This window comes from Pelobates fuscus, chromosome 7 (genome assembly GCF_036172605.1).
Source record: "Pelobates fuscus isolate aPelFus1 chromosome 7, aPelFus1.pri, whole genome shotgun sequence".
In the NCBI taxonomy this organism is placed as follows: domain Eukaryota; kingdom Metazoa; phylum Chordata; class Amphibia; order Anura; family Pelobatidae; genus Pelobates; species Pelobates fuscus.
In genome coordinates this window covers 107394228-107411005 of record NC_086323.1, presented here as the reverse complement: position 1 = coordinate 107411005, position 16778 = coordinate 107394228, and the positions used below count along the sequence as shown (strand labels likewise).

The following is a 16778-nucleotide window of genomic DNA, read 5'->3' as shown; positions in this document are numbered from 1 at the left end:
ATCCTGCGGGCAGCTGCGAGGGGAGGCTGCAGTCCGCTCGCGGCACTCACCCTCCAGCCGTCCGCGGTCCCCTTCCTGGCGTGCGCTCGGCGGGCGGCATCCTCCCAGCCACGGATGCCGCCCGCGTCTTCCTCTTCGTCCCCCAGCGGCAGCATGCATGACGCTGCACGCTGGGAGACCGCCCAATTTAATAAACACCGGGGTCAGCCACCTGACCCGGCGTTAAAGGCACAGTGCCTCAATCACAGTGGGAGGTCTAGATATCTCCCACGTGTGATTGTTAATTCTGATTGGAAATTATCCAATCAGAATTAACCTAATGATTTAAATTCTTACCTTTCCTGTTCCTCTCTGCCCTGTTGTGGTCTTTGCTTGCTAGTATTGCTACTGAACTTGTGTTTCTGGTTACGTACTCTCTGGCTTGTTTATCTGACTTTGTGACTTTCTCCTACCCTTTGACCTCGGCTTGTTTCTCGTTATTCTGTCTTCTGGTTCCCCTTACTCGGCTTGTCTCCTGACTATTCTCTGTGTGCTTAGCCCGGCCACTCTAAGGTCCGGTATTGCACCTTTTCTGTGTGTGTGTTAGCGTGTTTGGTTCCCAGAATCGTGACATTATGTTCTTTCAGCAAAGGTCCATTTGGAAATTGACAAAGTGATTGGAAGAGAAAGGATGCCTACGATGGGGGACGTGTTAAAAATGCCATACACCAATGCAGTGGTTCATGAAATCCAACGCTGCGGGGACATTCTACCTCTCGGTTTACCACATATGGCCTACAGGGACACCGAGATAAAAGGACATTTCATACCAAAGGTAATTCCAGCTGTAAATCTCTTCCAGAGTTTTAACATTTTCTTTAAATAAATAAACATGAATTCTCTGATAAAAGCAATATATTTCTTGATTCACTAGAAAATAGTGCTACTTTTATACAAAAGGTTAGCAAGATGATTAATAAGTTTACAATCTAAGGTGATAAAGGGGAGTTAAGAACCTGATGGCCAGAGATCTGGGGAAAATGTAAATACTAATTATCTTGTGAGGCAGTTAAATAGTTAAGTTAGAGACAGCTAGAGGAACATGCTACAAAGAAAAGTGAAGCATGATATGTGGGTATTAGTGCTTATAACATTTTGGAAACATTTGTGGAGGCAAATCAGGGTGCAGGCATAAGTCTTTAGAAAGAAGGAACACAACTACAAGGGCTTAACTGAGGTTGGAGTTCTGAGTGTGGAGATATTGCTCACCCTTGCAAAATATCATATCCCATGGTGGCTAATTCTATACATCACATGGCGAGAGAATGTGTGAAGGAGGGCAGATCCGGAAGAGCTGGACAGACGAAGGAAAACCCAATGTCAGAATACAAGACAAATCCAAGAATCAGGGTGGACAGCTAGTATACATTTAGTATACTATATATAGCATAGCATATATCCATAGTATACAATAGTCCATAAATAGTTTCACAAAACCAGAGAGTGAGCAATAGGCAGAATACTTCCAGAAACAGCAACAAACAAACAGACTCTGAAGCTGATGTGAGATAGCGATTAAAGCCAGTAAATGAGCCACAGATACGGCAAATAGCAGCAGGTGAGTTAAATTCCCCCCCAACCCCTCCATGTGTCTCATCCCAGCCCCTTCCCCTTCTGTGCCTGCTGATCTCCATTTAGCATGGCCAAGCTGACGTCCGGTGGAGGATCTTCTGTTTCTGACAGGAAGTGCTCACTGAGCGTGGTCTGCTCGGTCACGCTACATGCGGTGACTGGTAGGAGGGGAAGCGCTGTGCACTGGCTCTAAAGTTATGCTCGCCCGCCAGTCTGGCCCTGAGCATCAGCAGGGGTCACAGGGCAGCCGAGACCCCTGGAGTGATGGGCCCGGTCCCAGCTCAAACCCATTTGCCTGCTGTAGTTACACTACCGGCTCCTGGTACATGGTGCAATATCTCCATTTTGACTCCTCCATTTTTCAGAGTGCATTTTTGTATTGGGTTGTGAAATAGGCTACAGTCGCCCCCTAAATGCTGTTTTTTTTTGTAAATTCTTTATTTTTGATGTGCATGTATAAACGATCACATGACTGTAATGCCACAACAGCATTCTTAAGTAATAAAAACATTCAAGAGTACGGACAGGTGTTAAGCATTTGTGAGTGCGCACATTTTTTTTTTTTTTATACAGTAAATAACAAAACAGGTTGGGTACTAGCTGACTGTATAAGATGGATTACACAAACGTGTGGGGACAGTAGCTGAAGAAGAGATAGTGGATCTTAGTCGTTGCATACAGTTAGACAACACATTTTTGTTTGTTTTTGAGGATTCTGCACATGTTTATATACATTATGGTCGCTTGACAGTTGGTTTATCCTGTTCAGCTCGTCAAAAAAGGGAGGATACAAGATTAACTATATAACATGAATAACGTGAAATAACAAAAGAGTAGTTCTAGAGATTTAGATGCTGCTACTCAGTTTTACCTAGTTATCACAGCCTATCGAGCGGTTATACTAAGCTGGGTATATGCTAGGTGGGTATGGGATGAAGCTGCACAGGTTTGTATACAGTGTTGTCGCTTTGCCAAAGAAGAAAACTAAAAAGTTTGTTCTCTGCTCCGCTTGTCATGGCGTGTGAGTTGCCCTAAGTACTATATTAAAGCTTCTTAACCCCGCATGTTAACTACGCTAGGGAGTTAGGTAATTCAGTGGGGGGATGACCCGTTCAAAACCTATACGGATGCAATAGTAGGCTAAAAAAAAAAGGTAGTAGTAAGTAATTGGGGAGTTAAACCCATAACTAATTTGCTGGGGCACATAGTAAGCCCAGGGAAGACATGCTACCTCCGAGTGCTAAGCATCCTGCACGCTGTGATACCTGAAGACATTAAACAAACATCAGTAGAAATATAATACAGTAACACAGCGATGTCAGTTGAGTGATTCTGCTCATCCTAAGACTTGCACTCTCTATGTGAGTAAGTGTCAGTATGAGGTTCTTATCTTAAGATATTAGAGCATACAAGACAATGAAGAACGCTTAAACTAGGCGTAAAAGGAAAAATGCCTTCAAAGATATAGAAAAATCTTCACAGGGCTAGTGGAAGCATAGTCCGTCTCTGGTGCAGTTCATCCTGATTAGTCAATGCCGGTTCTGAAGGCTAGACAGGTGGGCCAGGTACATTAATTGGCCGATTTCCCCCTATGCATGTCGGTGTCCCAGTAGTGGCTTTAAAACAAAACAGGAACAACAAAACTTAGCTCAATTGGACAAGTGGTGCGTCCGAGAGTGTTGAGCTCTGAGAGGTAGTTCGCTGCTCAATGGAGGTGAGTGGGGTTGCCTGTGCCTCTCTATTCAAGTGGTGATCGAGGCGTAGGCGTCCGGTGTATTATTTCTCGGCATAAATGCGGGGATTTGTGCCGGGTCCCAGTTGCGGTTTGGGGAGGTAGGCTCGTAGGCGCTCACCTGGGTTTGTGTAACCTGTGGCAGGCCCAGGGTTTGTAGGAGGTTGGCTGCTTCTTGAGCGTCATGGATTTGATGTGTTTTGTCTCCTTGTTGAACGAGGAGTATTCGGGAGGATCGCCAGCGGTACCTTATATTATTGCGCTGAAGCAATGTTGTGAAGGGACGGAGTGACCTGCGCCACGCCAGAGTAGCCCCGGACAGGTCAGCGTAGAATGTCAGGCTCATGCCTTCAAACTGTAGTGGGGTCTTGCCTCGGAGTGTGGTGAGGATCGCCGATTTGTCCTTCTTGTTTCGGAAGGTGAGGATGGTATCTTTGGTGGCTGTGGCCGGGGCCCCGGATGGTTTGGGGACTCTGAAAAAGTCTGTGGGAGTGATGGGTTTAGCTTGGCTGGCGGGTTGTATGGCCGTCAGCATTTTTTTCAGCGTTTGAGGTAATTCCGTCTCTGGCAGGTCATCTGGGACCCCTCTGACCTTTAGATTACAGCCCCTTCTGTTATCCTCCTGGGCCGCAAAACGCCTTTCATATAATAAGTTTTGGCGTTGTAAGTCCTGTACGGCCATCTGAAGGGAGGATATGTGCTGCTGGTGATCTTGGGAGGAGGCCTCCAGTGTTGTTATGCGGCCTGTCAGGCCCTGCAGCTCTCCCCTCAGTGCGGTGACGTCCGTGAGGATATTCCTCTGTAGGTCGGCTAGCAGTGCCTTCAATACCCCGGTAGTAACCAGGTCAGCATCTTTGTCCGCTGTGGGCTTGTTAGGTTTCGCCGGCTGTTTGGGGGCTGGTGGTGGGGGGAGATCCTCCTCTGCGCCTTCAGAGTAGTCGTCCGAGTAGAAATCCGAGCAGCCTCCGTGGAGGGCCGCCATATTGGATTCTCCCGTGCTGCGTGTTTGCCGCCACATGTCTCCTATTGTCAGCCCTGGAGCAGGTTTGTCCGCCCCTTGTTTTCTATTCTTTCGTCCCATGAGGTCAGGGTAGTTCCCCTGGTTGTGTGGTTGTCTTTAGGAGTGAAGTATTCAGTTTTTAGAGGGTTTTTTCTTGATTGTCGATCGGAGCTTCTGCAGTGTGCGTCCGTTCGTTTCAGCGGTTAGGCTCCGCCCGCCCTAAATGCTGTTTAACCCATGGGAAGCTTAACCTTTTGCCTTGTGGTAAAGGCAGCCCTAGTAAGCATTGTCTCTTGCAGGGGTATTTCAGCCCAAAATTAGTCATATATTAATGTATGAAGACATGATAGAGTGATTCATTATAATTCTGTATGCTGATGTTTATTTTAAAGGGTACCACTGTCATTACCAACCTGTCATCTGTGCTGAAGGATGAAAAAGTGTGGCAGAAACCATATCAGTTTTACCCCGAGCATTTCCTGGATGAGAATGGCAAGTTTGTGAAACAAGAAGCATTCATGGCATTTTCTGCAGGTAACTATAAAATATCTCTAGTGTAGGGGTATCTCTAGTGCATTATGGCTGCAAGAGCATTATGGGAGATATAGTCCACAACATATGGAGTGCAGAAAGTTGTAAAGCACTGCTCTAGTGAATATACAGGATATTATTGTAAGTGAATATTAAAAGTGTGGATATGTTCAACAGTATTTATGTATTTAAAATGGGAATGGTAACCTTCTTTATCATTGCTAAAAGTAAATAAAACCGTTAAACCAAAATAAAATCACTGCATTATTCCGAAGTATGGGGAATTTTTACATTCAAGGACCCTTATCCCTAATCTCAACTCCTCTGATCACCAATGTATTAAATGTAACAAAGGAATGAGGGGAATGGAGACAATTGCAATAGTTAAAGTGGTACTGTCACTTACCTTTCTTTTACTGTTTCCACTTCTCGTCATCTCTCAGAATTTGTTTTTATTTTCTTCCTATCTGATCTAGTTTTCTTTAAAACATAAGACAAAGTTGGGACTACTTTGTCTTATGTATTTTTCCTACTGTTGACCTTCTTTAAAAAAAGGAGGAGTTTAACCCCTTAAGGACCAAGCTTCTGGAATAAAAGGGAATCATGACATGTCACACATGTCATGTGTCCTTAAGGGGTTAAGTCAGCTTCATTACCTGTGTCATAGAAAGTTCAACCTTTATATTGATGACAGACATTCCAAGTCTTCCAGTAGTTCCGGATTTGCGTATATATATATATATATATATATATATATATATATAAATGTATGTATGTATGTATGTATGTATGTATATTACTCAATCATCTGGGGTGGCAAGACTGCCTTACATATTACATGCAACGTGATATGGTGCAATGACTTATGGGGCTGACATATTTTTTTTTCCAGGGCTGCTTTGTATCCCCAGTCCGGCCCCGTCAGTGTATCTGTATGTCAGTGTATCTCAGTGTTTGTGTCAGTGTGTGTGTATCTGTATGTCAGTGTATGTATCTTTATATTTGCATCAGTATGTGTATCTGTATGTCAATGTGTGTTTGTGTCAGTGTGTGTATCTGTATGACAGTGTGTGTATCTGAGTGCTTGTGTCAGTGTGTGTACCTGTATGTCAGCGTGTATATTTGTGTGATTGTGTCGGTGTGTGTGTATCTGTATGTCTGTGTGTTTTTCTGAGTGTATGTGTCAGTGTGTGTATCTGTGTGTCAGTGTGTGTATCAGAGTGTGTGTGTATCTCGGTGTGTATCAGAGTGTGTGTATGTGCCAGTGTGTATCTGTGTGTGTGTGTGTGTGGGGGTGCCAGTGTATGTGCCAGTGTGTATCTGAGTGTGTGTGTCAGTGTGTGGATCTGAGTGTGTGTCAGTGTATGTGTATCTATGTGTCTATCTGTGTGTCAGCGTGTATCTGAGTGTACGTGTCAGTGTGTGTATCTGTGTGTCTGTGTGTGTATTTGTGTATGTATCTGAGTGTATGTGTCAGTGTGTGTATCTGCGTGTCTGTGTGTGTATCTGTGTATGTATCTGAGTGTATGTGTCAGTGTATGTATATCAGTGTATGTATCAGTGTGCATATCAGAGTTAGTGATGTACCGAACGGTTCGCTGGCGAATAGTTCCCTGCGAACATAGCGTGTTTGCGTTCGTCACAGTGGGCGAACATATGCACGGTTCGATCCACCCCCTATTCGTCATCATTGAGTAAACTTTGACCCTGTGCCTCACAGTCAGCAGACACATTCCAGCCAATCAGCAGCAGACCCTCCCTTCCAGACCCTCCCACCTCCTGTACAGCATTTTAGATTCATTCTGAAGCTGCATTCTTAGTGAGAGGAGGGAAAGTGTAGCTGCTGCTGATTTGATAGGGAAATGGATAGCTAGGCTAGTGTATTCAGTGTCCACTACAGTCCTGAAGGACTCATCTGATCTCTGCTGTAAGGACAGCACCCCAAAAAGCCCTTTTTAGGGCTAGAACATCAGTCTGCTTTTTTTTCCTGTGTAATCTAATTGCAGATGTGTCAGCTTCTGTGTCAGGTTCACAGTGGATACTGTGCCCACTTGCCCAGTGCCACCACTCATATCTGGTGTCACAATAGCTTGCATTTAAAAACAAAATTTTTTTTCACTGTAATAGATTGAATACCAGTTAGTTGTCTTCAAGCGTCTGTGTGTCAGGCCTACAGCGTGTACTCTGCAAAGCTCTGCCAGTGCACAGTGCCACTCATATCTGGTGTCACAATAGCTTGCATTTAAAAACAAAAAAGTTTTTTCACTGTTATAGATTGAATACCAGTTAGTTGTCTTCAAGCGTGTGTGTCAGGCCTACAGCGTCTACTCTGCCAACCTCTGCCAGTGCACAGTGCCACTCATATCTGGTGTCACAATAGCGTGCATTTAAAAACAAAAAAAATGTTTTCACTGTTATAGATTGAATAGCAGTTAGTTGTCTTCAAGCGGGTGTGTCAGGCCTACAGCGTCTACTCTGCCAACCTCTGCAAGTGCACAGTGACACTCATATCTGGTGTCACAATAGCGTGCATTTAAAAACAAAAAAAATGTTTTCACTGTTATAGATTGAATAGCAGTTAGTTGTCTTCAAGCGGGTGTGTCAGGCCTACAGCGTCTACTCTGCCAACCTCTGCAAGTGCACAGTGACACTCATATCTGGTGTCACAATAGCGTGCATTTAAAAACAAAAAAATGTTTTCACTGTTATAGATTGAATAGCAGTTAGTTGTCTTCAAGCGGGTGTGTCAGGCCTACAGCGTCTACTCTGCCAACCTCTGCAAGTGCACAGTGACACTCATATCTGGTGTCACAATAGCGTGCATTTAAAAACAAAAAAGTTTTTGACTGTAATCTAATAGCAGTCAGTGTCCTTCAAGCGGGTGTCAGGCCTACAGCGTGTACTCTGCCAACCTCTGCCAGTGCACAGTGCCACTCATATCTGGTGTCACAATAGCTTGCATTTAAAAACAAAAAGTTTTTGACTGTAATATAATAGCAGTCAGTGTCCTTCATAAGTGTGTGTCAGGCCTACAGTGTGTACTCTGCCAACCTCTGCCAGTGCCACTCATATCTGGTGTCACATTAGCGTGCATTTAAAAACAAAAAAAGTTTTTGACTGTAATATAATAGCAGTCAGTGTCCTTCATAAGTGTGTGTCAGGCCTACAGCGTGTGCTCTGCTAACCTCTGCCAGTGCACAGTGCCACTCATATCTGGTGTCACAATAGCTTGCATTTAAAAACAAAAAAAGTTTTTGATTGTAATATAATAGCAGTCAGTGTCCTTCATAAGTGTGTGTCAGGCCTACAGCGTGTACTCTGCCAATGTAGCGGTACTTACCTTATCCGGGGGCCGGCAGCGGTCCTCTCTTCAAGCCGCGCGCGGTCCTGCGGCTGCACGAGCCGCGCGCGGCTCATCCGACTCTCCTAACAGGAAGACGGGCAGTGACCGCGAGATGCGGTCACGTGTCCCGCCTGCAGCTAAGAGCGCGCCGCTAGTCTCGGGCGTGCTCTTAAAGAGACAGTGGGAGCCTAAATTGCAAAAAGGCTCCCATTGGCTCCTGTCATGCCAATCACCCCATACACTTACCTGTTGGGGGTGTGGAAGTGACAGGAGCCAATCACATTAGTTTGAAGGCTACTTATACTCACCCTTTTCCCTTAGTTCCTTGCCCTATCGTGGTTTCTGCTACAGTTCCCTTTAGTGCTTGTTGTGTTCAGTTGTGTTTCTCCGTATTTGACCTTGGCTTTGTATTCTGACTTCGTTTTCGCTTTATCCTTGTCTGTACTGTTTGCCGGCTTGCTGATTCCTGTGTACCAGACCCCGGCTAGTTTTCGTTTACGCTGTCTCTTTGTGCCCTTGACCTCGGATCGTTCCTGACTCTGTCTTCTCCTATTACGTCGAGTCCGGCCACTCTAAGGTCCGGTAGACGTATCTCTCCTCTGTGCTGTCTTCTGTTTGGCTGGATCCTGCGTGTAGGGGTATATACTCGTTACAGCCAACCTCTGCCAGTGCACAGTGCAACTCTTATCTGGTGTCGCAATAGATTGCATTTAAAAACCCAAAAACTTTTTACAGTGTTATAGATTGAATAGCAGTTAGTTGTCTGCAAGCGGGTGTCAGGCCTACAGCGTGTACTCTGCCAACCTCTGCCAGTGCACAGTGCCACTCATATCTGGTGTCACAATAGCTTGCATTTAAAAACAAAAATTTTTTTGACTGTAATATAATAGCAGTCAGTGTCCTTCATAAGTGTGTGTCAGGCCTACAGCGTGTACTCTGCCAACCTCTGCCAGTTCACAGTGCCACTCATATCTGGTGTCACAATAGCTTGCATTTAAAAACAAAAAAAACGTTTTTGACTGTAATCTAATAGCAGTCAGTGTCCTTCAAGCGGGTGTCAGGCCTTCAGCGTGTACTCTGCCAACCTCTGCCAGTGCACAGTGCCACTCATATCTGGTGTCACAATAGCTTGCATTTAAAAACAAAAAAGTTTTTGACTGTAATATAATAGCAGTCAGTGTCCTTCATAAGTGTGTGTCAGGCCTACAGCGTGTACTCTGCCAACATGGCCCCCACCCACCGCTCACCGGTGGGGGCGGGCGGGAGGACAGTAGGACCCCCCATTGTGATTTATGGCCCCCACCCACTGCACAGGGGTGGGGGCCGGGGGGGAGGACAGTAGGCCCCCCCCTTATCCTTATTTACTGAATATTCCCCTGTATAACAATGTTTGGCATTTAGTGAATATTCCCTATTCTGCTCTGTGTCAGTGTGTATCAAGGTCTCTGAGGACAGGTGTCAATCCATATCTGCCAAGTGACCCTATGTAGGAGGAACAGTCCCTATTCTGCTCTGTGTCAGTGTGTATCAGGGTCTCTGAGGACAGGTGTCAATCCATATCTGCCAAGTGACCCTATGTAGGGGGAACAGTCCCTATTCTGCTCTGTGTCAGGGTCAGGGCCGGATCCCTGTGCCCGGTGTGGCTCCTCATGCTGCGCCGCCTGAGCGCTTTTACAAGCCTCAGGCGGCGCAGCACTGCTGCTTGGAGGGCAGCCGGGTTTGAGTGACCAGCATGAGGGAAGCGCAGAGCGCTCCCTCCTGCCGGTCTCTCCATGTAGCGTGGCCGGGTGGCGTGGAACGCCGGTGGACAGACAGGAAGTGCTCACGCTACATGGGCAGGAGGGGAGGGTAAGGACCACTAGGTTAGGGAGGGAGGGAGGGGGGGATAAGAACCACTAGGGGAGGGAGGGAGAGGGGGGTATAAGAACCACTAGGGGAGGGAGGGAGGGGGGATAAGGACCACTAGGGGAGGGAGAGGGGGGATAAGGACCACTAGGGGAGGGAGGGAGGGAGGGAGGGAGGGAGGGGGGGATAAGGACCACTAGGAGGGAAAGGGGGGTATAAGGACCACTAGGTAGGGATAAGGACCACTGGGGGTGGGTAAGGACCAGGGGGGTAAGGACCACTGGGGGGGTAAGGACCACGAGGGGGGGTAAGGACCACTAGGGGAGGGGAGGGTAAGGACCACTAGGGGAGGGGAGAGGAAGGACCACTAGGGGAGGGGAGGGTAAGGACCACTAGGGGAGGGGAGGGGGGAGTAAGGACCACTAGGGGAGGGGAAGGTAAGGACCAGTAGGGGAGGGGAGGGGGGAACAAGGACCACTAGGGGAGGGGAGGGGGAAGTAAGGGCCACTAGGGGAGGGGAGGGGAGGGGGAAGTAAGGACCACTAGGGGAGGGGAGGGTAAGGACCACTAGGGGAGGGGTGAGTCAAGACCCCTGGGGGAGGGGGGTGAAGGAACACAGGGGGAACGGGGGTGGGGAGGTAAGGACCACTAAGGGAGGAGGGGAGGTCCACTAGGGGTTTGGGAGAGGAAGGACCACTAAGGGGGGGAAGGACCACCAAAGGGGGGTAAGGAGGGAAGACTACTAAGGAGAGGGGAGGAGGGTAAGGACCACTAAGGGGGGGGGGAGATTACCACTAAGGGGGTGGGGGAGTAGGGGAAGGTCTACTAAGGGGTTTGGGAGAGGGAGGACCACTAAGGGGTTTGGGAGAGGGAGGACCACTAAGGGGGGAGGGGGGAGTGAGAAGACCACCAAGGGGGGACTGCAGAGGGACAGGGGGCCAAGGGAGAGCACTAAGTGACAGAAGGGGAGAACACGGAGGGACAGAAGGGAAGGGGAAATCAATAATTGACCGGAGGGGAGAGCACTATGAATTTTTAAAAATAAAATAAAGAGCTGTTCCCCTCTCAGTCCCTATCCTACCCCACAAACCCTCTCTTTTACACTACACACATACACAATGCATTCCCCCCCTCCCACACACACACACACACACACACACAGAAACATACTGTCAGGGGTCCGCGGGCGGCTAAGAGGGGAGGCTGCACGCAACTTGCAGCACTCACCCTCAGTCCATCGCCGCCCGCGGTCTCTCCTCCTTCTACCTGTCGGCGAGCGGCGTCTCCTCTCCGCCGCTCGCCGCTCGCATCCTCCACGCCTTCCTGCACGCTGGAAGGTCGTTAATTTATGCAAACGCCGAGGTCACGTGAGTGACCTGGCGTTAAAGCAACAGTACCACAATCACAGTGGGAGGCGTAGATATCTCCCACATGTGATTGTTAATTCTGATTGGAAGTTGTCCAATCAGAATTAAACCTAGGGTATTTATACTTACCTTTCCTATCTCTCAGTGCCCTGTTGTGGTCTTGTGATACCTGTAGTGCAGTTTTCTCGTGTTGCTCTCTGGTTACCGATTGTTTTGCTTGTTATTCCGATTATCCTGTCTTCTCCTCTCCTTTGACCTCGGCTTGTTTCTCATTCTCCCATTTTCTGGCTCCCTTTACTTGGCTTGTCTCCTGACCATTCTTAGTGTGCTTAGCCCGGCCACTCTAAGGACCGGTATAGCACCCTTCCTCTCTGTGACCTGTTAGCGTGTTTGGTTCCAGAATCGTGACACATACAACGCATTCCTACTCACACACAGACACACCCGAAACACACAATACATCCCTTACGTTCTCTTACATAATTAATGCACCCCTTACAGACACACACTGCATTTAATTACATACACAGAAACAAACCTTGCACCCCTTACACACACACACACCCAGAAACATACAATGCATTCCTTACACGCAAACACACACTACATCCCCTATAAACACACTACATTCCTTACACGCAAACACACACTACATCCCCTGTAAACACACTACATCCCTTACACAAATTGCACACATAAAACATCCCCAACTCATGGATGGGCCATGTAGGTGGATTTATGGGTGGGCATTGTAGGCGTATGCCCCCTGGGGGCCCAGACCTTGAGCTGTGTAAGGGGCCCTAAAAAATGGAGCTGCTTCCTGTTCGTTAATTGTTGTGAGCACTGTTAAAAACAGTCTCCAGAGAGCCTCTTCTACACCAGACCTGTGGAGCCAGACTGAGCCCATCATCAGCCTCTTGTCCTCATCTGGTGGTAAGTAGGCAATCCAATATATTATTAGTGGCACTAATCTCTAATTTACCTCACATTAAATGGATACTATAGTCACCAGAAGCACTACAGCATAATGTAGTGGTTCTGTTGTCTATAGCCTGTGCCTGTAGGCTTTTTAATGTAAACACACTGTCTTTTCAGATAAAAGACACTTTGTGAAGACTGGCGTTGGCCCATATGGCAGAGCATATGGGCGGGGCTAAGTGATGTCACATGGTGGGCAGGACATATGGGGGGGCGGCAAAATGTTTTTTGCCTAGGGCGGCAAAAATCCTTGCACCGGCCCTGATCAGGGTCCCTGAGGACAGGTGTCAATCCATATCTGCCAAGTGACCCTATATAGGGGGAACAGTCCCTATTCTGCTCTGTGTCAGTGTGTATCAGGGTCTCTGAGGACATGTGTCAATCTATATGTCAAAGTGTCAATATGTCATATGTCAGGTGTCAATCCATATCCATTGTGATTTAGGAATGCTAGGTGATTTATGCCCTTTATGGATTAAAACCAGACTCTGCATCAACTGTGTAATTTTCCATGGGAGTTTTGCCATGGATCCCCCTCCGGCATGCCACAGTCCAGGTGTTAGTCCCCTTGAAACAACTTTCCATCACTATTGTGGCCATAAAGAGTCCCTGTGGGTTTTAAAATTTGCCTGCCCATTGAAGTCTATGGCGGTTCGCCCGGTTCGCCGGTTCGCGAACATATGCGGAAGTTCACGTTCGCCGTTAACGAACCGAAAATGTTATGTTGGCGACATCACTAATCAGAGTGTGTGTTTCAATGTGTGTATCTGTGTGTCAGTGTGTATCTGAGTGCGTATGTGCCAGTGCGTGTATCTGTGTGTCAAGGTATTCATAAATGTTTGCGGGCAGTGTGTGTCTGTGTAGGGAGGGTGCGCGTGGGGGGAGGGTATGCGCGCGCCTGGGGGGGAAGCCGTACCAGGTGAAGCCACCTCCCTGAAATACATTTTGGCAAGTTGGGATGTCTGTGATGACATCTGAACACATATCAATGAAAGCTTCTTATAGGATATCAATGTAAAATGTGACACCCTCTCAAACTTGCATTCAAGCTATTTATATCAGCTGCACGTTGGTGGTCATTGCAGATTGTGCTTCCTCTTTCATTCTGACACATTGGTCTGAGATTCAATGCTATTTACTGCACTTATTCTATGAAGATACTTTAATCAAAGCTTTTTTTTCTGTGTGGGGCTTTGCCAACGCTTTTCCATGAATTAGATTAAAGGAGCAGGTGCCACATACTTAAAAAATAGAAGTGCTGATTCTTATAAAAAGAAAAAAAATACAAAAAGCAAACAATATATAATTATTATAAGTGAAAGCAACAGTAGAATGAAAAACATGTATGCAAAAACAGAGACTATGAAAACGAAACTTCGGCTAGTCCCCACTCAGGTCTCAAAAATATTAATGCTCATTTTTGGCATTACAGAGAGAACCTGTACCATCTGCAAATTAGACTGATCCCACTAATAAAGGCAGCCCAGATATAAAACGCCCCACATTTTTTTATCTTCTAAAAATTCCCTTTAAGACATATTGTAAAATATATCGAGTGATTTAGTTTAAAATGTAAGTAAACATTACCGTGTAATGTTCTTAAATTCTTAATGTATTAATGGGACACTGTAAGTATCATAACCACTTCATAAGATTGAAGTAGTGATGGTGCCTGGAGTCCACAGGTGCCAAATTCCACATCATATTTAAATGGTTTACACAATACAGCATCAAAGAGATGCTGTCTCCCCTGGTCACGATATGGCAAAGGCAGAGTAACGCTATGCCTCACTTCATACCAGAGGTAGCATGTAGTTATAGGTTTTAGATAAAATTATTATATAAAAGATGATTATATAAAAAAGAAGGGTAAAATAATTGTTTGAAAAAAGTGGGTTAAAATTATTGTATTAATTATATTAAAGTTTGCACTATATATATAGTCATTATGTTTTTTTCAACTTCAGATTTATTTATTTATTTATTATTGCCATTTATATAGCGCCAACAGATTCCGTAGCGCTTTACAATATTATGAGAGGGGGATTTAACTATAAATAGGACAATTACAAATAAACTTACAGGAACAGTAGGTTGAAGAGGACCCTGCTCAAACGAGCTTACATTCTATAGGAGGTGGGGTGTAAAACACATTAGGACAGGAATTTACAATCAAATAAGGTGGGCTGCCCTTTAGGAGAGGGCAAGAGACAGGTATGTGAGGTAAGGGTTAGTCTTGGAGGCCATAAGCTTTCCTAAAGAGATGGGTTTTAAGGCACTTCTTAAAAGATGCAAGACTAGGGGAGAGTCTGATGGCGGTAGGCAGGCTATTCCATAGGAAGGGAGCCGCCCGCGAGAAGTCCTGCAAGCGTGAGTTGGCCGTACGAGTGCTGACAACGGACAGGAGGTGGTCATGGGCAGAACGGAGAGACCGAGAAGGGACATACCTATGGATCTGTGAGGAGATATAAGAGGGGATAGAGTTGTTCAGTGCTTTATAGGTGTGAGTTAGTACCTTGAATTGACTCCTATAGCATACAGGAAGCCAATGTAAGGACTGGCAGAGGGGTGAGGTGTGAGAGAAACGACTAGAGAGGAAAATCAATCTAGCAGCAGCATTCATTACGGACTGTAAGGGTGCAGTACGGCTATTGGGGAGACCAATCAGGAGAGGGTTACAATAATCCATGCGGGAAATTACTAGAGCATGGACAAGCTCCTTGGTAGTATCTGGTGCAAGAAAGGGGCGGATGCGGGCTATGTTTTTAAGATGGAATCTACAGGATTTGGCAACATGCTGGATGTGAGGCTCAAAGGTGAGACCAGAGTCAAGTATGACGCCAAGACAGCGCGCTTGCAAGGATGGACTGATGTTGGTACCACAAACTTGGAGGGAGAGCGAAAGAGGAGGATCAGTATTAGGAGGAGGAAAGACAAGGAGCTCAGTTTTTGAGAGATTGAGTTTCAGAAAGCGGGAGGACATCCAGTCAGAGATGGAAGAAAGGCAAGCAGTGACGCGTTGCAGGACGGCAGGGGAGAGGTCCGGGGAGATCAGATGCAGTTTCTTTTATGTATGAGAATGTTTCCAGAGCAACTATTTTGCATACATTTTGTGATTGGATTACATTTGCTAAAATTTGTTGTTTTGTGAATAACCCTGTGCATTATAACTTGTCAAGAATTTACAGTGCATTTCAAATTTGTGGTCAATATATTTAAATTGGAAAAAAAATCCCCAAGTGTATATTTTGTTCTGCTAATTTATGCGTACAATTTGAAATTCCATTTGAATAATTTACATATTATTGAATAACCCTGACAGGCTAACACAACAGACTAGTGCTAGTTATAGATACCATGCTGCCAACAAATAAATAAATAAACAAACAGTTTTACAGATATGTACAATTTCAACATATAGAAAGTTCTTTTTAGTTTATATTTAGGTGCCAATTGTGCTTGAAAGCTAAAATGGAAGAATGTATATGGGAATATGTGAACCGTTAAAATATTACAATCAAAAACAATGTTTTTATTTTTGAAAGGTCGGAGGGTCTGCCTTGGCGAGAGTCTTGCAAGAATGGAACTTTTCCTATTCTTTACGTCACTCATGCAGCAGTTTACATTCGAGATACCCGACAACGAACCTCGTCCAAGGGAGGATGGCCTATATGCATTGACACTCTGCCCACATCCTTACAAAATGTGTGCTGTATCAAGAATGTAGCTGGATAAACTGAAAATCAGAATTTATATTATCATAATGTTAATCTTATAACCTTAAAATTATTTTTATAATTCTCTATAAATGTAGCTACATATTTTGCAATAATTAATGTAACAATACAGGGGTTGATCATATAGGACTTCTAGCTCACATTTTAGGAAGCTGGTTCACGATATTTACACTACTTTACTCTATGAGACACATTTTCAATTGTGCTAAAAAAGGCACCAAAGATGGGACGGTGTGTGTGTGGTTATATGGTTACAATGTACTAATTAAATTAACATTTGGATTTGTAATTGTATGAAAGAGTGTAGGACTACGCCTTAGAAAATTGATGGGGTGATGAAAGACATTAGATTGAATGAAAAAAATGTAGGTAGGCAAAATAGGATGTTATTAGAATAATCGTATACATTAATCTACCTATATACACACTTTGCTTCTAAAAATTATAAAAGTAAAATGCATCATTTGTAATAATATTTACACATTATATGTTAATGCTAAAAATGGTGTTACAGTTTGACAAACATTAAAAAAAATATATTTATCCAAAGAGAGAGGAAATTATTTTTTAACAGATTTTTAAAAGTGGTTTTGTTGCCTTTAGATTCCTGGCACCATATCTGCTTTAATATTGA

At 45.2% G+C, this 16778-nt stretch overlaps 1 protein-coding gene across 1 annotated transcript in view; it reads left to right on the top strand.

Annotated features, from left to right (window-relative positions):
- LOC134568076 (cytochrome P450 2D15-like) overlaps positions 1-16231 on the top strand; it is a 63271-nt gene extending 47040 nt beyond the window's left edge. Inside the window, exons 7-9 of the mRNA XM_063426361.1 lie at positions 627-814; positions 4736-4877; positions 15953-16231. Coding sequence (XP_063282431.1) covers positions 627-814; positions 4736-4877; positions 15953-16134 — 512 coding nt within the window. The 3' untranslated portion in view covers positions 16135-16231. The remainder of the gene's footprint in view (positions 1-626; positions 815-4735; positions 4878-15952) is intronic.
- Positions 16232-16778: the final 547 nt, after the last annotated feature.